Source organism: Trichosurus vulpecula, chromosome 3, assembly GCF_011100635.1.
Source record: "Trichosurus vulpecula isolate mTriVul1 chromosome 3, mTriVul1.pri, whole genome shotgun sequence".
Lineage (NCBI taxonomy): Eukaryota > Metazoa > Chordata > Mammalia > Diprotodontia > Phalangeridae > Trichosurus > Trichosurus vulpecula.
This window is the reverse complement of record NC_050575.1, coordinates 53221946-53245569: the sequence shown is the minus strand read 5'-3', so window position 1 is coordinate 53245569 and position 23624 is coordinate 53221946. Positions and strand designations below refer to the sequence as shown.

The following is a 23624-nucleotide window of genomic DNA, read 5'->3' as shown; positions in this document are numbered from 1 at the left end:
CCTATTTTCCTCTTTGGGCAACTTTTGGGCAGCACAATGGCTAGGGCACCAGGTCTAGAGTTAATAAGACCTTACCTCAAACTGGCCTCAGACACTTATTAGCTATATGACAATGGGTAAATCGCTTGTGTTTCCCCTAATCTACTGGAGAAGGAAAGGCCAAACCATTTTGGCATCTTTGTGAAGAAAACCCCAAATGAAATGATGAAGAGTGGACACAACTGAAATGACTGCGTAGCAACAACAATTTCTTCTTCTCCCTCCTTCCCTTTTCTTCCCTATTTCTCTACCGACTGAAATGTGTTTTTCTACCTGATTCTCTGTGTGTGCTTTTCTCTTCTTTCCATTTTTTTCAGTTCAGATGAGGGAAAATTTTGTGTTATCCACTATCCTCATATGATTTTCTTATTTATAAGGCCACATTCAATATGGAAGATAATTTTTCTTTCCTTTTCCTTCTCCCTCTAGTGTATTCTTCTCTGTTTCCATTCTTAAGATCATCAAGATGTTAAAAAAATACTCCCTGCCCTTCTGCCTAATTAAACTCCCATTATGACCCCTGATGATGACAGGGTTCATTAGAACATATGCAGTTGTTTTTGTGCAGTCCTTCATAATCATTCACATTTTTTTTTAAATGCAATTTATTTATTTAACATATTTGGTTTTCAACATTGATTTTCACAACAGTTTTAATTACAAATTTTCTCCCCATTTCTGCCCTCCCCCCCCACTCCAAGATGGCTTATATTCTGGTTGCCCTGTTCCCCAGTCAGCCCTCCCCTCTATCACCCCCCTCCCCTCTCATCCCCTTTTCCCTTCCTTTCTTGTAGGGCAAGATAAATTTCTACGCCCCATTGCCTGTGTATCTTATTTTTTAGTTGCATACAAAAACTTTTTTTGTTTTTGAACATCTGATTTTAAAACTTTGAGTTCCAAATTCCCTTCCCTCTTCCCTTCCCACCCACCCTCCCTAAGAAGTTGAGCAATTCAACCTAGGCCACACATGTATTATTATGTATAACCCTTCCACAATACTCATGTTGTGAAAGGCTAACTACATTTTGCTCCTTCCCAACCCATCCCGCTTTATTGAATTTTCTCCCTTGACCCTGTCCCCTTTCCAAAGTGTTTGTTTTGATTACCTCCACCCCCACCTGCCCTCCACTCCATCATCCCCCCGCCTTTTATTTTTTTTTTTATCTTCCTCCCTCTTCTTTCCTGTGGGGTAAGATACCCAACTGAGTATGTATGGTATTCCCCCTCAGGCCAAATCTGATGAGAGCAAGGTTCACTCATTCCCCCCTCACCTGCCCTCTCCCCTCCTCCCATAGAACTGCTTCCTCTTGCCACCTTTATGCGAGATAATCCACCCCATTCTATCTCTCCCTATCTCCCTCTCTCAGTATGTTACTCTCTCATCCCTTAATTTCATTTTATTTCTTTTAGATATCTTCCCTTCATCCTCAACTCACCCTGTGTCTGCTCTCTCTCTTTTACATATATATATGCACATACATACATATACACATATATACATACATACATACACATTCACATATATATACATAAACATATATATATGCATATATATATATATGCATATTCCCTTCAACTACCCTAATACTGAGGTCTCATGAATCATACTCATCATCTTTCCATGTAGGAATGTAAACAAAACAGTTCAACTTTAGTAAGTCCCTTGCAATTTCCGTTTCTTGATTACCTTTTCATGCTTCTCTTGATTCCTGTGTTTGAAAGTCAAATTTTCTATTCAGTTCTGGTCTTTTCACTGAGAAAGCTTGAAAGTCCTCTATTTTATTGAAACTCCATATTTTGCCTTGGAACATGATACTCAGTTTTGCTGGGTAGGTGATTCTAGGTTTTAATCCTAGCTCCATTGACCTCCGGAATATCCCATTCCAAGCCCTTCGATCTCTTAATGTAGAAGCTGCCAGATCTTGGGTTATTCTGATTGGGTTTCCACAATACTCAAATTGTTTCTTTCTGGCTGCTTTCAGTATTTTCTCCTTGATCTGGGAGCTCTGGAATTTGGGAACAATATTCCTAGATTTCTTTTTGGGATCTATTTGAGGAGGCGATCGATGGATTCTTTCAATTTCTATTTTGCCCTGTGGCTCTAGAATATCAGGGCAGTTCTCCTTGATAATTTCCTGAAAGATGGTATCTAGGCTCTTTTTTTGATCATGGCTTTCAGGTAGTCCAATAATTTTTAAATTATCTCTCCTGGATCTATTTTCCAGGTCAGTGGTTTTTCCAAGGAGATATTTCACATTGTCTTCCATTTTTTCATTCCTCTGGTTCTGTTTTATAATATCCTGATTTCTCATAAAGTCACTAGCTTCCACTTGCTCCAATCTAATTTTTAAAGTAGTATTTTCTTCAGTGGTCTTTTGGACCTCCTTTTCCATTTGGCTAATTCTGCCTTTCAAGGCATTCTTCTCCTCATTGGCTTTTTGGAGCTCTTTTGCCATTTGAGTTAGTCTGTTTTTTAAGGTGTTGTTTTCTTCAGTGTATTTTTCAGTATTTTTTTGGGTCTCCTTTAGCAAGTCATTGACTTGTTTTTCATGGTTTTCTCGCATCCTTCTCATTTCTCTTCCCAATTTTTCCTCTACTTCTCTGACTTGCTTTTCCAAATCCTTTTTGAGTTCTTCTATGGCCTGGGGCCAGTTCATGTTTTTCTTGGAGGCTTTTGGTGAAGGTTCTTTGACTTTGCTGTCTTCTTTAGGCTGTATGTTTTGGTCTTCTTTGTCACCAAAGAAAGAATCCAAAGTCTGAGACTGAATCTGGGCGCGTTTTCGCTGCCTGGCCATATTCCCAACCAACTAACTTGACTCTTGAGTTTTTCAGTGGGGTATGACTGCTTGTAGATTACAGAGTTCTATGTTCTACGTTTGGGGGGGAGGTGCCAGCTCTGTCAGAGCCGCACTTCTCCTTCCCCAAGGACCCCCAGTCCAGGCTGGGCTCAGATCTTCGGCAGGCTGTGCACCCCTGCTGTGATCCGCCACTTAATTCCTCCCACCAGGTGGGCCTGGAGCCGGAAGTAACAACAGCTCTAGCTGCCCCACCTCCGCTGCCCCCGGGGCTGGAAGCCGAACCGCGAACTCCTTCCACTCCTGCAGCTTTTCCCACTAACCTTCTCTGCAGTCTTTGGTGTTTGTGGGTCGAGGGATCTGGTAACTGCCGCAGCTCACATATTCAGGGCGCTAGGGCCCCTCCGCCCGGCTTCCGGTCTGGATCGTCCACGCTGCTCAGGCTGGGCTCTGCGCCACTCCGTTCCCAGCTCCCAGCTCCGTGTGGAATAGAGCTCACCCAGAGACCCTCCGGGCTGTCCTGGGCTGGAGCCCTGCTTCCCTCTGCTGTTCTGTGGGTTCTGCCATTCTAGAATTGGTTTAGAGCCATTTTTATAGGTTTTTGGAGGGACTCAGGTACGGAGCTCACTGTAGTCCGTGCTTACCAGCCGCCATCTTGGCTCCGCCCCCCATAATCATTCACATTTACTTTTTAATGTTTCTCTTAATTACTTTGTTTGAACTTAAAAATTGCTATATAGTTTTGATATTTTCATCAGGAATGCCTAAAATAAATTTTTCATATGTAGTATACACTCAGTTTTACTGGATAAGTTAATCTTGGCTATAAGCTTATGTCCTTTGCCTTGTGCAAGAAGGCATGCCAAACTTTCTACTCCTTTACTGTGGTGGCTACTAAATCAGTATATAATCCTGACTGTGGCTCCATGATACTTAAATCCATTCTATCTGGCTGCTTACATCATATTTCCTTTGACTTAAAAGTTCTAGATTTGGGTTTTAATGTTTCTGTGACTTTTCATTTGGGAGGTTCTTTCAGAAGTGACCAGCATATTTTCTTTCCACTTTGAATTTTGTTTCTAATGGATTTGGGTAGGTTTAAGATTTCTTGAAATATGATGTCAATTTTTTTTTCATGTCAGTTATTTTTGTTGAGATATCTTACATTTTGTTCTATTTTTCAGTCATTAGTCTTTGTTATTTATATTTATGTTTGTGTCATAAAGTTATTGGCTTCTATTTCCTCCTTTTAATTTTCAGGGAGTTTTTTGCTTGGGCAAGTTATTTTACCTCTTATTCCAAACTATTAATTCTGTTTCCAATTCTTTCTTCCATAGTTCTCATTTCTTTTCCATTTCTTCTTCTCTGCAGTACAGATATTAATAAATTATGCCTCCTGCGCCAAATCTGACTTGCTCATTGTTGGTTTTACAATAAATATAAATATGTCATATATGTGTATATATATAATATATATATATATCTGTGTGTTTGATATTTAAAACTGTATGGGTTTGTGTGCATATACACATATGCATATATGTGTATATATACATATATGCATATATGTATATATACATATATTCATATATGTATATATGTACATACATGTGGATAGAAAGATAGATAGATAGTCATATAAAAAACTGTATAAACAATTCTTAGCTCATTGACCATGAAAAAACCCAAACAAACAGATAGCAAGTCAGATTTTACCATCAGGCCAAAGTTTGCCAATCCTGGTTCTTGAGTCCTCATTACATTGGTAAACGTAAGTAAATTCTCTTTTTGGAGCCCTTGCTTCATCTCTTCCAGGAATTCTAGATGAATTTGTGACCCCTGATGTGCTCCCTCAATTTCAGCCATACTGCTGCTGCTTACTTGTGAAACTGCTCCTCTTTTGGTACACTACCCAAGGCCTGTCTCTGCTCCCTATCTTGGAAGACCTGCATCCTGAAGTTTCCCTTTTCAGTCCACATTGTATCTGTGATCCATAACTCATTACCAGACAATAAAGTATCTATATGACCCTTTTCATTGTAATGTCCCAGTATGGATCTGGATGTATTCCAGTATGAGACTGGAACCTCTTCTTGCCTCTGTGCTTATATTCTTCCTGATGCTAGATTGTTCCTATGGGCTGGTCCTAGTCAAATTCAGTTCTCAGTGTCTGAAGATTTCTCTTCTTTGCTGCCTGGATTTTTCTGGGCCAAGAAAATTATTCACTGTGACTCTTTCTTAAATTTCCCTTCAGTTTGGTGCATTTTATAGATCTGTTAAAAAGTTAGGGTTTTTTTTTCGGGGGGAGGTATAGCTTACTGTATGTCTTCCTACTATTCTGCCATCATAGCTTTGTTTACATCATCACTTTTAGAGGAAAATATACAGGGTGTGCATAAAGTCCATGAGCAATTTAAAGCTATGACTATTTTTCAATGGCACACGGACTTTATGGATACCCTGTACTATTTCCTACGGTTTATGTAACTTGGTACAGATTATCAAGGGAGGTACATTTTCATTAGTGTCATTAGAACGAGGCCTGAAAAATGGGCGGAGGATTTTCCTATCAAAATCACAGTTAGTGAATGTATAGATGTGTGATTTGTCAGTCACATTGTAGAAGGAGACTTGCTTATATTTACAGTTCAGGAAAATCCCCACCCTCTTTGGCTGCACCTGAAGAGTGAGAGTTTGTCGAGCAGGGGAGAATGTAAAATGCTCCTTTTGGTTCCATCGCCCCAACACCCAGTAGCCATTGGCAGGAAAGAGTTCAGGGTCTTTTTTTACCCTGTCCACTTCATCCCAACACACCCCCAAGAACCATCGATTTTTCTCCCCAACCTCTACTTCCCAATAAAATTCACCCAAGGAGAAACCTTGTAAAGCCACTACACTTGGAGACTGAAATCTCTTCTCAGTGTTAGATGCATGAAGAACCATAGTGTCTTCATAGGTCACTTTTTTACAGTCTAGAGATACTTGAAGTACAGAGTGAGCAGTTTCTGGGTCCAGAGTCACCTCCACTGGAAAGATAAAAAAGAATTGTTTGAAGGGTGTGTGAGGAAGGAGCAATGGGGAAGAAAGATAAAGAAAAGAAGAGAGATAATGAGAGAGAGGGAAATATGGAAGAAGAAGGAAAGGAATAGAAGGAGAGAGAAAGAGAGAGGGAGGGAGGGAGGGAATAAGGAAGAGAAAGGAAGGGAGAGAGAGAGGGAGAGAGAGAGAGAGGAAAGGAGGGAGGGAGGGAGAGAGAGAGGTAAGAAAGAGGAAAGCTTCCAAATCCTAGAATAAGATATGGTCAGTATGGATTCTCATAAACATTCCCTCTCCTCCATGTTGTTTTGTTTTTCCTGTCTGTCAGAATTGAATGTTAGAAAAATCTGATCTTTCACTATTCTCCATTAACATTATGGGACCATTTTACTTTGACTAAAAGTGGTCCTGAGGATAGAGGAACAAGACAAAACACCTGAGAAAATATCTGGAGTGACCTCCACTGGAGGAAGAGGGGGAAAAGATAGAACAAGGTAATGAGATGAGATATGACTCCAACAATGAACTATGTGGATTAAGGTAATGTTTATCCTAATTCCAATTCCTCTCCTTTGCATAGCCCAGTTTTCTTCTCTTGTCTCCTCTGTGGCCACCACAAGCCTTTGATTTGACCAACAAAGTGACCCCAGTTTGTGTACAGTTAGACACCTGGTCCTCCCCCCAAATTTGTGCCCAAGATGGAGGAATCAGATGAATGGCCATGAAGACAGTGACTCATTTCTTGATTGCCAACTTGATTAGTTTGCTCTGAATCAGGGATTAGGAGAAATGAAGGAGCAGAGGGAGTGAAGAAACCCAACCAAGGAAGAAACCCTCATTTGTAGTCACCTGCGTGTTTAGCAGCATTTTCCCAATCTGAAAAAGATACAGAAAAATCTGAGTTATCATTTGGGTTGGGAACAAGAAAAGTATAAGACTTAAATACAGAGATGGAGGATGAAAACAAAATGAAAGAGGAACATATGATCAGTGGACAGAGATGGGAATGGAGAATATGACATAAAAAGACACTTCTCTTACCTATTTCCTCCATTGTTGTCCTTTTGTCTAAAATCAATAGATAAGAGATGTTGAGAAAACGAGCATCTCAGAAAGATAACTTGGTATACAGTAACCAGAACAAATGACAAACAAAACTCACCCAGCTCTTCTTTAAGTTTCCCTAAAAGTAAAAAGAAACAGAAATATGTCAGAAAGCCACCCAGAAAGGCTGAAGAAAGAGAGAAGAAAGAGACCAAATAGATAAGAGCTAAAGTCAGTCAATTTGGGGTCTAGGGCATATCTCAGAAGTTGTTCTCTGTATGTATTCAGGTACCTTGTGAAAGAACATAGTCTCTCAGTGCCTGGGAGAGAGTTGTTGAGGTCCCTTCATGGGGTACAGCAGGGGGAAAATGAGAACAAAGTAAGAGGTTCTTCACCACTTTCAAACATGGGAGATGTTTAATGAATGTTGAAAGATGGATGAACAGAATTTTTCAAAGCAGTGGAGATGTGACAGGAAGAAGTTTGGAGGAGGTATTGACAGAAGAAAGGGGAAATAGTAAAGAGTCACAGAGGGTGATGCAGTGCCCTCCCCTCTCCATTCCCATTACCTTGATGTCTGTGGAGAAAAAGGCCAGAAGCAACAAGAATCAAAAAGATAGTCATCATAATAATGAAAGCATATCTCCAAGCAGAAGGCTGGAAAAACTGATCTGCAAGAGAATCCCATAGGACAACTTAGAACCAACTTCACTAATTCATTCTGAAAAATGAATAAAAATGATTTTGATGATAATAATGAAAATCCCAATAGGAGCATGAGATATTGTTAAAGTATTGAGAGGTTGTAGAATTCATGGAAAAAGTCAGCTCTGCTACTTACAAGTGTTGTGTATTCTCTTGAACTTCAGTTTCCTTACCTGGAAAATGGGATGACTGAATTTCTAAGGTCTCTTCCAGGTCTAAATCTATGAACAATGAAGTTTTACAAAGCGCCTTCCTCACTACTACCCCACACAATACATCTTACAGTCCTGTATACCCATTTTATGAGGAGGAAACAGAGGCTGTTGTTTCAAGTCCCAAGATCACCAAATTTTACTGTGCGACACATAACTCTCCATTTTTTTCATGACAATAGTATGTGGAACTGTATGGTTTCTGTCTGGTTACAATTTAGGTAAACTATATGGGCAGCAGGAGTTTTTAACCTTTTTTCATTATAATGGGCCTTTTTGGTAGACTGATAAAACTTGTGAGCCTCTTCATAGAATATCTTTAAATGCATAAAATAAAATATATGGCATTACAAAGAAACCAATTATATTGAAATACAGTTACTGATATAGATTTTTTAAAAACACAAGTTCCTCGGTCCCAGATTAAGGACCCTTACAACAACAGGATATCCAAGATCTACCCATCTACATGTTGTTGCTGTTGTTCAGCCATTTTGGTCACATCGGACTCTTCGTGACCATATTTAGGATTTTCTTGGCAAAGATACTTGACCTTACATTCTACAGCTCATTTTACATATGAAAGAACTGAAACAGAGTTAAGCAACTTGCCCAGGGTCACACAGGTTGTAAATATCTGGTGCTGGATTTGAACTCAGGTCCTCCTGACTCTAGGCCCAGTATTATAACTACTACCTAGTATTCAATCTACTAACCCCATCGAAAATATTAAGGAGGATAGTCTGGCTTGTTATGTTTCTGATGAGGCCACAGCAGGTCTTTGTAATCCTGCTTCCTTTTCTAGATGTTCACTAGCCATTTCTTTTAAAAATACATCACAAAATTTTACCTGAAATTTGCCAGTCAAGTTAACTGACCTATAGATTCCAGACTACATTTATTTCACCTTTATTAAACAAAATTTCCCCTTCACCAGTCTTAAAGAACGTTACCAGTTTGCTACCATTTCTCAAAGCTCACTGACAATGTCTCAGCAATCACATTTTTTTCAGATTCATCAATGACCTAGGACAGAGTTCTTCTCAAATAAGTTCATTGAATTCATAAAAAGCGGGAAGGCAACAAATTAGAGCAGGGGTGAGAAACCTGTGGTCTTGTGGCCATATATGGCCTTCTAGGTCCTTGGGTGCAGCCTTGTGACTGAGTCCAAATTTTACAGAACAAATTAAGGGATATTTGTAAATAGAGTGATGGATCTGTGGAATAGGTTAGGTACACAAGACACAGTAGTCAATGACTATAGTAATCTACTATTTGATAAACTGAAAGACCTTAGCTGCTGGGATAAGAATTCGCTATTTGAAAAAAACTGCTGGGAAAACTGGAAAATGGTATGGCAGAAACTGAGCATATATTAACATCTTATACCATATACCAAAATGAAGTCAAAATGCATACATGATTTAGAAACAAAGGCTGATACTAAAAGCAAACTGGGACAACAAGGAGTGGTTTACCTGTCAGATTTATGGAGAACAAAAGAATTTGTGACTAAACAAGAGATAGAGAACATTATGAAATGCAAAATGAATAATTTTGATTATATTAGTTTGAAAAGGTTTTGCACAACAAAGGCAATGCAACCAAGATGAGGAGGGAAGCAGAAAATTGGGAAAGAATTTTTACAACCAGTGTCTCTGATAAAGGCCTCATTTCTAAAATATATAGAGAACTGAGTCAAATTAATAAGAGCAAGGTTCACTCATTCCCCCCTCACCTGCCCTCTCCCCTCCTCCCATAGAACTGCTTCCTCTTGCCACCTTTATGCGAGATCATCCACCCCATTCTATCTCTCCCTATCTCCCTCTCTCAGTATGTTACTCTCTCATCCCTTAATTTCATTTTATTTCTTTTACATATCTTCCCTTCATCTTCAACTCACCCTGTGTCTGCTCTCTCTCTTTTACGTATATATATATATAAACACATATATATATACACATACATACACATACATACATATACACATAGATATATACATACATACACATTCACTTATATATATATAAACATATATATACATATATATATATGTATATATATATATATACATATACATGCATATTCCCTTCAACTACCTTAATACTGAGGTCTCATGAATCATACTCATCATCTTTCCATGTAGGAATGTAAACAAAACAGTTCAACTTTAGTAAGTCCCTTGCAATTTCCGTTTCTTGATTACCTTTTCATGCTTCTCTTGATTCTTGTGTTTGAAAGTCAAATTTTCTATTCAGTTCTGGTCTTTTCACTGAGAAAGCTTGAAAGTCCTCTATTTTATTGAAACTCCATATTTTGCCTTGGAACATGATACTCAGTTTTGCTGGGTAGGTGATTCTAGGTTTTAATCCTAGCTCCATTGACCTCCGGAATATCGCATTCCAAGCCCTTCGATCTCTTAATGTAGAAGCTGCCAGATCTTGGGTTATTCTGATTGGGTTTCCACAATACTCCAATTGTTTCTTTCTGGCTGCTTGCAGTATTTTCTCCTTGATCTGGGAGCTCTGGAATTTGGCAACAATATTCCTAGGAGATTTCTTTTTGGGATTTATTTGAGGAGGCGATCGATGGATTCTTTCAATTTTTATTTTGTCCTGTGGCTCTAGAATATCAGGGCAGTTCTCCTTGATAATTTCCTGAAAGATGGTATCTAGGCTCTTTTTTTGATCATGGCTTTCAGGTAGTCCAATAATTTTTAAATTATCTCTCCTGGATCTATTTTCCAGGTCAGTGGTTTTTCCAAGGAGATATTTCACATTGTCTTCCATTTTTTCATTCCTCTGGTTCTGTTTTATAATATCCTGATTTCTCATAAAGTCACTAGCTTCCACTTGCTCCAATCTAATTTTTAAATTAGTATTTTCTTCAGTGGTCTTTTGGACCTCCTTTTCCATTTGGCTAATTCTGCCTTTCAAGGCATTCTTCTCCTCATTGGCTTTTTGGAGCTCTTTTGCCATTTGAGTTAGTCTGTTTTTTAAGGTGTTGTTTTCTTCAGTGTATTTTTCAGTATTTTTTTGGGTCTCCTTTAGCAAGTCATTGACTTGTTTTTCATGGTTTTCTCGCATCCTTCTCATTTCTCTTCCCAATTTTTCCTCTACTTCTCTGACTTGCTTTTCCAAATCCTTTTTGAGTTCTTCTATGGCCTGGGGCCAGTTCATGTTTTTCTTGGAGGCTTTTGGTGAAGGTTCTTTGACTTTGCTGTCTTCTTTAGGCTGTATGTTTTGGTCTTCTTTGTCACCAAAGAAAGAATGCAAAGTCTGAGACTGAATCTGGGCGCGTTTTCGCTGCCTGGCCATATTCCCAACCAACTAACTTGACCCTTGAGTTTTTCAGTGGGTTATGACTGCTTGTGGACTTATGAGTTCTATGTTCTACGTTTGGGGGGAGGTGCCAGCTCTGTCAGAGCCGCACTCCTCCTTCCCCAAGGGCCCCCAGTCCAGACTGGGCTTAGATCTTTAGCAGGCTGTTGCACTCCTGCTCTGATCCGCCACTTAATTCCTCCCACCAGGTGGGCCTGGAGCCGGAAGTAACAACAGCTGTAGCTGCCCCACCTCCGCTGCCCCCGGGGCTGGAAGCCGAACCGCGAACTCCTTCCACTCCTGCAGCTTTTCCCACTAACCTTCTCCGCAGTCTTTGGTGTTTGTGGGTCGAGGGGTCTGGTAACTGCCGCAGCTCACATATTCAGGGCGCTAGGGCCCCTCCGCCCGTCTTCTGGTCTGGATCGTCCACGCCGCTCAGGCTGGGCTCTGCTCCACTCCGTTCCCAGCTCCCAGCTCCCAGCTCCGTGTGGAATAGACCTCACCCAGAAACCATCCAGGCTGTCCTGGGCTGGAGCCCTGCTTCCCTCTGCTGTTCTGTGGGTTCTGCCGTTCTAGAATTGGTTCAGAGCCATTTTTATAGGTTTTTGGAGGGACTCGGGTATGGAGCTCACTCTAGTCCGTGCTTACCAGCCGCCATCTTGGCTCCGCCCTGAGTCAAATTAATAAGAATATGAGTCATTTCCAAATTGATAAAGGGGCAAACGATATGAACAGGCAGTTTTCAGAGGAAGAAATTAAAGATATCTATTATCATATGAAAAATTCTCTAAATCACTATTGATTAGAAAAATACAAATCAAAACAACTCTTAGGTACCACATCACACCTATAAGATTGGCTAACATGACAAAACAAGAAAATGATAAATGCTGGAGAAGATGTGGGAAAATTGGAACACTAGTGCATTGTTGGTGGAGTTGTAAACTGATCCAACCATTCTGGAGAGCAATTTGACACTATGCCAAAAGGGTTATACAACTGTGCATACCTTTTGATCCAGCAATACCACTTCTAGGCCTGTATTCCTAAGAGATCATACAAATGGGAAAAGGACCCACAAGTACAAAAATGTTTATAGCAGCTATTTTGTGGTGGCCAAGAACTGGAAATTGAGGGGATGCCCACCAACTGGGGAATGGCTGAACAAGTTGTGGCATACTACTGTATGAATGTAGTGGAATACTATTATACTATAAGAAATGAGGAGCAGGCAGACTTCAGAAAAACCTAGAAAGACCTCTCTGAACTGATGATGAGTGAAGTGAGCAGAACCTGGAGAACATTGTACACACTAACAGCCACAATGTGTGATGACTGACTTTGATAGACTTAGCTCTTCTCAGCAATGCAAGGACCTAAGACAACTCCAAAGGGCTGATGATGCAAAATGCTGTCCACATCCAGAGAAAGAGCTATGGAGTCTGAATGCAGATCAAAGCATATTATTTGCTCTCTTTTTTTTGTTTTTTTTTTCTTTCTCATGGTTCCTCCCATTTATTCATTGACCTGTAGATTTCAGACCACATTTTTCCCCTTTTTTGAAACTCAGAACAAAATTTGCCCTTCTCCAGCTTTAAAATACCTTACCAGTTTGCATCTCTCAAAGCTCACTGATAGTGGTTCAGCAATCACATTTTTCAGGTTCATCCATACCCTAGGACAGAGTCCTTCTGGGATAAGTACATTGAACTTATACAAATCAGAGAGATAACAAAGTAGAACGACCTACTTTCTCTTTCTTTATTATAAATTCTGAAGTAGAAAAGTCACTTCTGTTAAAGGTTCTCTTCATTTCTATCAATACAACTTATCTACGTGTATTTTCTGATTTGTCAATTAGTATTATGTTTCGTTAGTCATAAAATGAATTGATACAAGTAAAAAAAAATGAAACCTCCTGATGTGAGAGCTCTTGCATTTGTTGAACAAGTAGGCCTTACCCTATCCAAACTATTCGTGAGTGTACACAAGTTGAGCATTCACCCCCCTTGTCTAGTATCTTTCCAAAGTGAAGCACTAAACATGTGACCAAAATCCACAAATCTAAGACTAAGAATATCAAGTTCTGCCAAATGAGCAAGCCAAGGGGGCTTCGCTTCCATTTCCTTCCAATCTACTCTACTACTTACCAGCTACTTTCACTCTGGACTCCTGTCTGAGGCCCCAGATGCATATGGAACACGAGATATCCCCAGTGGGAGGTTCTTGTATAATGAGAGAGGTTTCTATGTCAAATAGACCATCGTTCCCAGTGTTCACCTTGAAGTCTGATGACAAAGACTTTCCCTGATGATTTTTCCACTGTACCTCAGGCTTGGGGAACCAGCCAGCTGATCGACATATCAGCAAAATGCCTCTATCTCTGTGTCTCTCAAGGGAGATGAGAGGGGATAACCCAAGAGCTGCAAAATAGGGAAAATGAGATGAAAAGAAACATAATATTTTAAGAATTTTTAGGAGCATAGCTTACCCTGTCCTTAGTAGTTCTTATTTTATTTTTCTTTTGTGGAGATATTGGAGGGACACCTTGCCTGTTTGCTTCTTTTCTGTCTGTTGATCAAAGAGTAGGAACAATCTGACATCTTCATTCTTTCAGTAGGATGTTCTAGTTAACTGAACTTGAGCAAACTGTGTCATTGGAAATGTACAACTGACCTGCTACCTGTAGCTCCCAAGTATGCTTCTGGTCAAAACTTTGGGAGGTGAACTGGCATCCATATACCCCTGAATCTGAAATGGATGTATTCTTCAATTTTATGGATATTCTCCCTTCAGCAATGGCGACTTGCACAAGCTGGGTTCTCCCTCGATACTCCTGCATTTGCTTCTTTGGCATTTCTTTCCCATTCTTGATTAGAAGTAGCACAGAAGATAATTGGTTCCTGAAGAAACTCACCTCCATTTCCTTTATATTGATCTTAGGTAAGATATGACAGGAGAAAATGACATCTTCTCCCACCGGTGCCTTAATAGGATCATCTGGGCCAATCACCTGAAATTGGCCTGTAGGGATAACCAGAAAAGGTCTATTAACTATTGACATTTGTCTTTATAATGGGTATGGTTTGAATTAAGTACAGAAAGGAAGGCTTGATATTACTCCTTATCAATCTTCAGCTTTTTCATGCAATATATAAGCCTCATCTTTTTTAATTAATGCGAGATAAGAGTGATGAAATCAGAACCTATGCATAAATAATCTATACATAAAATAACAAAATATTAGTGTTGGAACAGGTTTTGGATGCCATCTAATACAACCATCCACTGAATGCCAGAATTCCCTATGCAACATTCCTTAGAGGGGATCATTCAGATCCTGCTTACTTATTCCCAGTGATTGGGATCTACACTACCTAATAAGACAGCCCATTCCATTCTGAGACACATCTAATTAGAAACTTATTCCTTATACTGAACTAAAATCAGGCCTCCTGCAACTTTTCTCCATTGTTTTGGTTTTCCTACTAGAGTTTATACAGATTAAGTCAAATTCATCTTTCACAGACTTCAAATATTTAAAAATCCATTACAGAATAAGAATTTACAGATAGATTGTAATCTGAACCAGTAGAACAGCAACATGTCAATGTTAATGAAATCATAAATTGCCAGTCCACCAAAATATGAAACCATCATATGCTCCAAAAGCTTTTCTTTAATACCTTATCTTTCTACTACTCTTCATAAGATGTAATTTCCAGTGTAGGGGAAAAATAGGAACCATAATCATTTCATGGCATCTTGGTAGATTAACAATGTAGAAATCACCCAACCGTTTAATGGCTTTATATTAGAAAATTTCCAACCTCTTTGTAAGCAAATTTAAAGGGGGTCTAGTCTTATCTGCTATTGTAGCTAAAACTTGCTTTCTTTGGACAAGAGACCATAAATGTGTTGTTATTGTTTTCTTAAAAGGACTGTTTTCACAATTGCAAAAGCATTCCATCTCTTCCCCTTGTCTCCTACCCTCAAAAAGAGAATGATTTATTATGCTGATAATAAATCCTGTCACATATTCCAAATAATCTTTTTTCTTCTTTTACCAATCCCTCTATTTCTATGCTCCTCTTCTTAGAAATGTTTTAGTTTTCTATCCTAAGTTGATAAATAATGTAGCTATTTAGCTGTGTTCTCTGGGCTTGAAAGTTTATTAAAAACTAAATCTGTACCACAGAAATCTGAATTTGATATTAGCTAGAACAGCATTCCTTATCATGCTGATAAATCCCTTTACTTTCAGTTTGGCACCATCTTGTTTACTTTTTTGCACTTAATAATATTTTACATTTTTTGAATTACATTTAAATATAGCTTTCAACACTGATTGTATTGTAAAATTTTGAGTTCTAAAATTTCTCCTTTTCTTCCCTACCCCCTCCTCAAGACAAAAAGCAATCCAATATAGGTTATACATATACAATCATGTTAAACATATTTTCACATGAGACACCTTGTAAAAGATGAAGCAGAACAAAGGGGAAAAACATTAGAAAAAAAACAAAAACCAAAAAAATGTGAAAATAGTATGCTTCAATCTACATTCAGACTCCATGGTTCTTTCTCTGGATATGGATATCATTTTCCATCACACGTCTTTTAGAAATGTCTTGGATTATTTTATTGCTGAGAAAATCTAAGTCTATCAAAGTTGGTCATTGCACAATCTTGTTCTTAGTGTATAATGTTCTTCTGGCTCTTCTCACTTCAGTCTACAACAGTTCCAGTAAGTCTTTCTAGGTTTTTCAGAAATCCACTTGCTCGTCATTTCTTATAGAACAATATTATTCCATTACATTTATATACCATAACTTGTTCAGCCATTCCCCAATTGATATGCATCCCCTCCATTTCCAATTTTTTTCCACTACAAAAAGAGCTGCTATATATATATATATATATATATATATATATGTATATGTATATGTATGCATATAGATATAGATATATTTCTACATCTGGGTCCTTTTCCTTTTTTAAGATCTCCTTGAGATACAAACCTATTAGTGGTACCACTGGATCAAAGTTTATGAACAGTTTTATAGCCCTTTGTCCATAGTTCTAAATTGTTCTCCAGAACGGTTGAATCAGATCACAACTCCACCAACAATTTGGCCTCCTTTCATTTATACATGGACATTGGACTACATATTTGCCTCCCTTGAGAGGGCAAGATAATTCTCCAACACCAGCCGGAAAGAAATAATTCAAATATTATGGTGTCACTGTCAGGATAACACAAGATTTAGCAGATTCTACTAATTAAAGATTAAAGAATCAGAAGGTTTAGAATATTATATTCTAGAGGTCAAAGGAGCTAGGATTATAACCAAGAATCACCTACTCAGCAAAACTGAGTATAATTGTTCAAGGGGGAAAATAGATATTCAAAGAAATAGAGGATTTTCTTAATGAAAAAAAACAGAACTGAATAGAAAATTTGATTTTCAAATATAATACTCAATAGAAGAATAAAAAGGTAAACAGGAAAGGGAAATTGTAAGGACTTACTAGGTTTAAACTTTTTACATTCCTACATTGGAAGATGATATTTATAATCCATAAGACCTTTCTCATAAGTAGGATAGTTAGGAGTATAGACAGAGGACACAGGTATGAGTTGAATCTGAAAAGATTACATACAAAAATAAAATGAAGGGGTGGGAGATGATGTCCTGGGAGAAAGATAAAGGGAAAGGTAGAATGGGTAAACTATCTCACATAGAAGAGGCAAGAAAAAGCTTTTATGGTGGAGAGGAAATGGGAGAGGTGGAGAGTGAGTCAACCTTATTCTCATCAGAAGTGTCTGCAAGAGTGTTTTAACAACCCAGCTAGCAGCTTCGGTGGGGGCGTAAGATCCCTCCACCACAGCCGGCACCCAGGGGGCTGCCGGGACCCAGGAGGCTGCTGGGATGCCGGGAAAGCACAGGTTCTTTTTATCTGCTTAAACAAGGAAAGCACAGTGAAGGGGTTGACCAGCTTACTTTAATCCAGCATTCAGTTAGCATACAGACAACATTCATTTAGTTCAGGGGAAAATGCCAGCATTCAGTTAGCATTCAGTTAGTTCAGGGGAGCATACAGACAAGCATCAAGAGACAGACCAAATACAGATTCATTGACTTACTTCAAGGGAAAAAACCAGCACCCTGAGGTTCAAAACATTCATTTAATTCGGGGGAAAAACAAAGCAGCACCCCGAACCTCAAAACCAAAATACAAACAAATTACAAATATCAACAGACAGACCCAATACAATTCATAGTTACCAACATCTGGGCTCGGCCCGAGAGCAAGGGCTGGCCCAGAGTCACACTGCTCACTTGCTCCCACACCAACTGGAAGAGGAAAAAGAGAGCTCTTCAATCTGTCCTCTCCCCTCTTATAGAGTTTTTGACATCATCAAGCGCCACCTGAATGACCAGAGCCAATTGGTTCTTGACTTGGCCCCTCCCCCTAGCGTAGACCAGGTTCTGGAGCTAACACCTCCCCTCAGCCACCCCCATGACTCATCACACAGGAAGTTCTCTGATTCCTGGCATGGTCGCTGGGCTTCCTGCCCCGGAAGAGCAAGCCCCAGCATCCAGCGAGGCTCTGTGAGGTAAGCTGAGTCATTCAAAGAAAACAAAGGCCACTCTGGCTACAAAGAGCAAATAACATATACATTCATTTGGGTATAAAAATCTATCTTACCCTACAGGAATGCAAGAGGGGAAAGGAATAAGAGAAGGTGGTGTGATAGAAGGGAGAGCAGATTGGGGGAGGGTGGAGTCAAAAACAAAATACTTTTGAGGGGGGCAGGGTGAAATGAGAAAGAGAATAGAATAAACAGGTTCAGGGAGAATAGAATGGAAGGAAATACAGTTAGCAATAGTAATTGTGTAAAAAATTTTGGAGCAAGTTTCTCTTATAATGACATCATTTTTTCAAACATATAGAGAACTGGGTCAATTTTGTAAAAAATTGGGCCATCCTCCAATTGATAAATTATTAAAATATATGATCAGTTTTCTGATAAAGTGATCAAAGATTTGATCTTATTAGCCAATCTAATAGGCATGATGAAGTACCTCAGAATTGTGTTAATTTGCATTTCTCCAATCAATTGTGCATTGGAGCATTTTTTCATATGACAAGTTGTAGTATATGCTTGTGATATAATAGCATCATGGTACAAGAAATGATTAGCAGGACAGTTTCAGAAAAACTTATATTTACATGAACTGATGCAAAGTGAAGTGAGCCGAACTAAGAGAAACGTGTATGCAGTTACAGAAATATTTTCTCCTCCAGAGAAAGAACTGATGGAGTATGAATGCAGATCAGAGTATTTTTTTTACTCTTTCTTATTTTGTATTTTTTTAAATTTTTTTTAAAACTTTTTTTTTATTTTTAGTTTACAACATTCGGTTCTACATAATTTTGAGTTCCAGATTTTCTTCCCTCCCTCCCCAAGACAGCATGGAATCCTATATATCTTCTACATATAACTTTTCATTGAACTTATTTACACTAGTCAAGTTGTGGAGAAGAATTACGACCAACAGAATGAATCATGAGAAAGAAGAAACAGAACCAAAAGAACCTCAATAATGAAAACAAAAGAGAGAAAAAAGGGGGAAAAAAGTGAGCATAAAGTGTGCCGCAATCTGCATTCATACTTCATAGTTCTTTCTCTGGATGTAGATAGTATTTTCCATCATGTGCCCTTTGGAGTTGTCTTTGCACCTTGTGTTGCTGAGAAGAGCAAAGTCTATCAGGGATAGTCCTCACAGAATCCATATATCTGTGGTTGTGGTTTGTATTTTTTTAAAACATGACTTATATGGGCTATGGTTTTGCATGACTGAACATGTATAAACTATATCAAATTGCTTGCCTTATCAATGAGGGGGAAGAGAGGAAGAGAATTTGGAACTCAAAATTTTAAATATGGAAGGCTAAAAAATTGTTTCCTTGTGAAATTAAAAATAAAATTTTCAATTTTAGAAAATGTTTTGTAAAAACAAATCCAATGTTGTCAAAATGAGAAGAAAAACAGAAAACTGAGAAGAAAATTTGTAGGAAGTTTTTCTGAAAAAGTTCTCATTTCTCAAATATATGGAATACGGAGACAATTTTTTTAAAAAGCCATTCCCCAATTGATAAATGGTCAAAAGATATGGACAGTCAGTTTTCAGAGGAAGAAATCAAGGCTTTCAATAGTCATATAAAAATTGTCTAGATCTCTATTAATTAGGGAAATGTAAATTAAAACAACTTTGAGGTACCACCTCACATCTATCAGATTGGTTAGTATAACATAAAAGGAAAATGACAAGTGTTGAAGGGGATGTAGGAAAAGCAGGCACAATAAAGCATTACTATTAGTGGAGCTCTGAACTGGTTCAATCATTCTGGAGAACACTTTGTAACTATGCACAAATTGCTATAAAAATGTGCATAATCTTTGATCCCACAATATCAATACCAGGTCTATATGTTAAAGAGATTAAAGAAAAAGGAAAAGAACTCATGTGTACAAAAATATTTGTAGCAGCCCTTTTTGTGGTGGCAGACAAGTGGAAACTGCAGGGAATGGCTGAACTAATTATGGTAGATGAATGTGGTGGAATACTATCATGATATAAGAAATGATAAAGAAGTTGGTTTCAGAAAAACATGGGAAGACTTATATGTACTGATGCAAACTGAAGTAGAACCCACAGAACATTACACAAAGCTGTGACATTTAAAAAGGTTTCGAGAGGATAGCTTCTTGGTAATTTAATGATTTTATTTATAAGGCCAACAGGTTATTAATAAAAAGATGGTCATTTGGCCATCTTTCTTACACCAAAGACCCCTAATGGTGGTGGGGTCATAGTTTGCAAGCCCTTCAAAGGAGAGGTGTCCCTGAGCAGTGGCAATCAATTTGGATTGGTTAACACAAATATTTTAAAATGAAGGTCTTGGAATATGTGACTTGGGTCACTCAAATCTTGGTCAAAGAGGCATCAATTTCCATATTAACTTTCTTCATGATAGGGAGAATCAACATTTCACTGGACCTGTCTGAGCAAATAAAATGAACAGGAATATACCTATTAGCCTAAATTTAGAATTTCTCTTACTGTCTAATTAGACATTGGCCTGGGAAAATCTCTGAGATTTTCCACACTAGTTGGTTTCTGGATGGGGGAAAAGGGGGAAAACCTTGGTGCTAATACAATAATTAGTTATTAAATATGAGAGAAATATTCATTTCTCACTCAGCAATAATATAAACTGTGATACATTTAGTAATGGATCAACACAATGATTTCTCAGAACGTCAAAGAACTCTTGGTGAAAATGTTATCTTACTTCAGAGAGGAAACAGATAGATTAAAAGTACAGATTGAGGTATATTTTAGTCTCTTTATTTTTCTTTCTTTTTATTCAAAAGGTAGCTAATATAGAAAGATGTTTTTCATGACATCATATCTCTACCAGTATCTTATTTCTTATCACCTCAATGGGTGAAGGAGAACATGGAGGGAGGGAGAGTACTTATAGCTGAGAGTAAAAATAAAATACAAAGGAACATCATGGTACTTCACAGATCTGTGATTTCATTCATGTTGACATTTCCTCCATGAATGCAGGTATCAGCTCCTCCATGCTTTAAAAAGATTGATTTTCATGAAGTATAATGGGAAAAAATCCAAATGCACATACTTTTAGTGATAAGCTTTATAAAACAAAAATTCTCAATTAACAAAGTTCTAGTGGTGAGTCATATTCAAACATATTTTTCAAAGTGACTGTTTAGTAGTGGCTGTTTTGCACACTTAATCAGAGGATAGTGCTAATAATGTCCATGGGGTATGTATTGGTCCATGAACTTATATATGTATTATAAAGTACTAGATTATATGGAGGGAGTGAATAATAGGTTTGGGAAATAGATAATAAGCTGTAAACAAAAAGATAATATCATTGCCCTATAAGATAGTGTCAGTAATATGTCTGACACTCATGAATGCTAAGGCAAGAAATTCGGGCTTTCTAGTTTTATCCAAGATAAAAGAACATTTTAGCCACACAATTTGGAATGATATTGGAGATGATGGAGAGAAGGAAGAACCACTTACACCATTTTTCTTGTTTCCTGATAGTTTTTGGATTAGGAAGAATGGAATAAAAATTATTAACAGGGAGTTGAAAACTAAGATAAGTGAGGATGTGTTAAAAAGTAGAGAAAAAATAAAGGAGGGCAGGGTGAATGGAGAAGAGGGAAGTTAGGGTGAATGGAAAGGGGAATTAAGAGAGTAGATAGAGGAAGGAAAGAGAAGAGCGAAAATGTAGGAAGGAAGAAATGATGGAAGAAAGGAAGGAGCATACTTTTTTTCTTTTTTTATAGGGGGGAAGGCAGGGGAATTGGGTTAAATGGCTTGCCCAAGGTCACACAGCTAGTAAGTGTGTCGTGTCTGAGGCCGGATTTGAACTCAGGTCCCCCTGACTCTGGGACCTACTCACTGCCCCACTCAGATGACCCAGGAGCATATTTTTATGGAGGTTTGCTCTACCTTCAGTCAAAAAAGTGAGTAAAATGAGTAGGTACTATGATTTGTGAGACATATTTGGTGAGGAAGGAACCTATCAATGCCTCTCAAATTATATAACAGGAACAGGGTTGCTTGCTTTGCCTATTTTCCCCAAGAGTGACAATAGAAACTATTAAGCTATGCATCAAAAGCACACTGAAAGGTGAAGGGCCAGGAATATGAGGTGAAATCTATTGAACCTGTTTGGATTCTGGTAGATGCCAAACAACAAGAATAGCTTCTAATCAGTTGAGCTATTATTACTTTAACTTAATAAAGTCCTAATGTTTACTTGGTTGAATTGAATAGAATAGACATGGAGATAAAGTATAGGCTAAGGTTTGCACAAACAAGGGCAGGCTTACCTGATCCTAGATCTATGAGACTGAGAACAATGATAAAGAGGAGATGGTATTCAAATGGTTTGCAGGATTGAATGTGCCACAGGAGAGCTGAGATACTAAGCATATCTATGTTCATGGGAACCTGTAAACAAAATGTAATGAGATATCTTAGAGTATGTAGGAAGAAGCACTGGAGGTAGGTAAGAAATATGAACCAAATCTACTTTTGGACTTCTGGGAGCCAAGACGATGGAGTAAGAAGTAAGTCACTCTTACCCTCCCTTACTGACCTCAAAAAAATCCAGAAAATATCACCTCCAGAAAAGCTCTGGTACAGCCGAGCCAGCAGAAAAACAGGGTGCAGCAGTTTATAACCCAGAAAGCTTAGGGGATTAGTGGGAAAGGTATCTCTCACTCTGGGGGAAGAGGAGCAGCATAGATAACCCAGCAAGTCTGCTGCAAGCTCCACAGCAGCAAACAGCTGGAGATCCTGAGCCCCAGGGTGTTGGAGTAGGCAAGTGCCAACACCAGGACCACCTGAGTACCTTGGCACAGGAAGGGGAATGGGTATACTCCAGCAGCCCAACCTCCTGGTGCTTCAGCACAACTCCAGGAAGCACAACTCCAGGCAGGTAGGGATCCTTCAGCAGCCAAACATTCTGGTGTTTCAGAGCAGCTAGCCACCAGGGGCCAAAAAGCCCCCTCCACCCTGAGAACTTTAGTGTTGCTGACCCTAGCTGAGCACCAAATAAGTTGCCAGACACCTACACCCTCCTGTTGCTAGCACCTGAGGCACCATCGCAAAAAGCCAGTGACCAGGTCCTTCGCCACTAGCACAAGAAGCATGGGTCAGTGACCCCTGTGCTCCGGAAGGAGAGCTCAACTCTAAAAACCAGTAATTAGGCAAACATCATGAGCAAAAAAGCAGAAATGGGCAATGACGAAAGATTCTTACTATGAGGGCAGGGAAGATCAAAGCACAAATTCAGAACAGTATGGCATTTTCAATATCCCATCATCTGAAACCTCAAAGGGAAATATGAACTAGTCTCAAGCTCAAAAAGCCTTCTTGGCTCAAGAAGGATTTAAAAAGTCAAAGAAGAGAGGTAGAAGAAAAATTGGGAAAATAAATGAGAGGTATGCAAGAGAGAGTCAATACCTTGGAAAAGGAAGGACAAAAATTGACTGTAGAAAACAAGTCCTTAAAAAATACAATTGGCCAAATGGAAAAGGAGGCACAAAAACTCACTGAAGAGAGGAACTCCTTAAAAAGTAAAAGGGGCCAAATGGAAAAGATGGTACAAAAGCTAATTAAAGAAAACAATTCCTTAGAAGTTAGAATTGAGGGGGCAGAGCCTAGAAAGCAGGGACATGCCTAAAGCTCTCCCCCAGGACCCTCCAAACACCAATAAAAAATGGCTCTGAACAAATTCTAGAACTGCGGAAGCCACAAAACAGCAGAGGGAAGCAGGGCTCCAGCCCAGAACAGCCTGGCTGGTCTCTGGGTAAGGTCTATCACATGGAGCTGGGAGCAGAGCAG

At 38.8% G+C, this 23624-nt stretch overlaps 1 protein-coding gene across 1 annotated transcript; it reads right to left on the bottom strand.

Annotated features, from left to right (window-relative positions):
* Positions 1–5306: 5306 nt before the first annotated feature.
* On the bottom strand, positions 5307–22220 carry LOC118842059 (butyrophilin-like protein 8). The gene is made up of 6 exons (XM_036749727.1): positions 22106–22220; positions 13828–14175; positions 13302–13574; positions 7484–7585; positions 7033–7053; positions 5307–5860 (listed from the first exon to the last, which is right to left on the bottom strand). Exons 1-6 carry the CDS (start codon positions 22218–22220, stop codon positions 5307–5309), a joined length of 1413 nt encoding a protein of 470 aa, XP_036605622.1.
* Between the last annotated feature and the right edge of the window lie 1404 nt (positions 22221–23624).

Excerpts from the sequence above, each read along its gene's own strand:
- LOC118842059 (XM_036749727.1), bottom strand. The coding sequence starts at position 22,220 with ATGAACATAGATATGCTTAGTATCTCAGCTCTCCTGTGGCACATTCAA. Across the intron at positions 7,586-13,301 it reads GTCCAGAGTGAAAGTAGCTG|ATCAGTTTTTCCAGCCTTCT; the intron begins GTAAGTAGTAGA and ends ATTCTCTTGCAG. Across the intron at positions 5,861-7,032 it reads GAAACTTAAAGAAGAGCTGG|TGGAGGTGACTCTGGACCCA; the intron begins GTGAGTTTTGTT and ends TTATCTTTCCAG.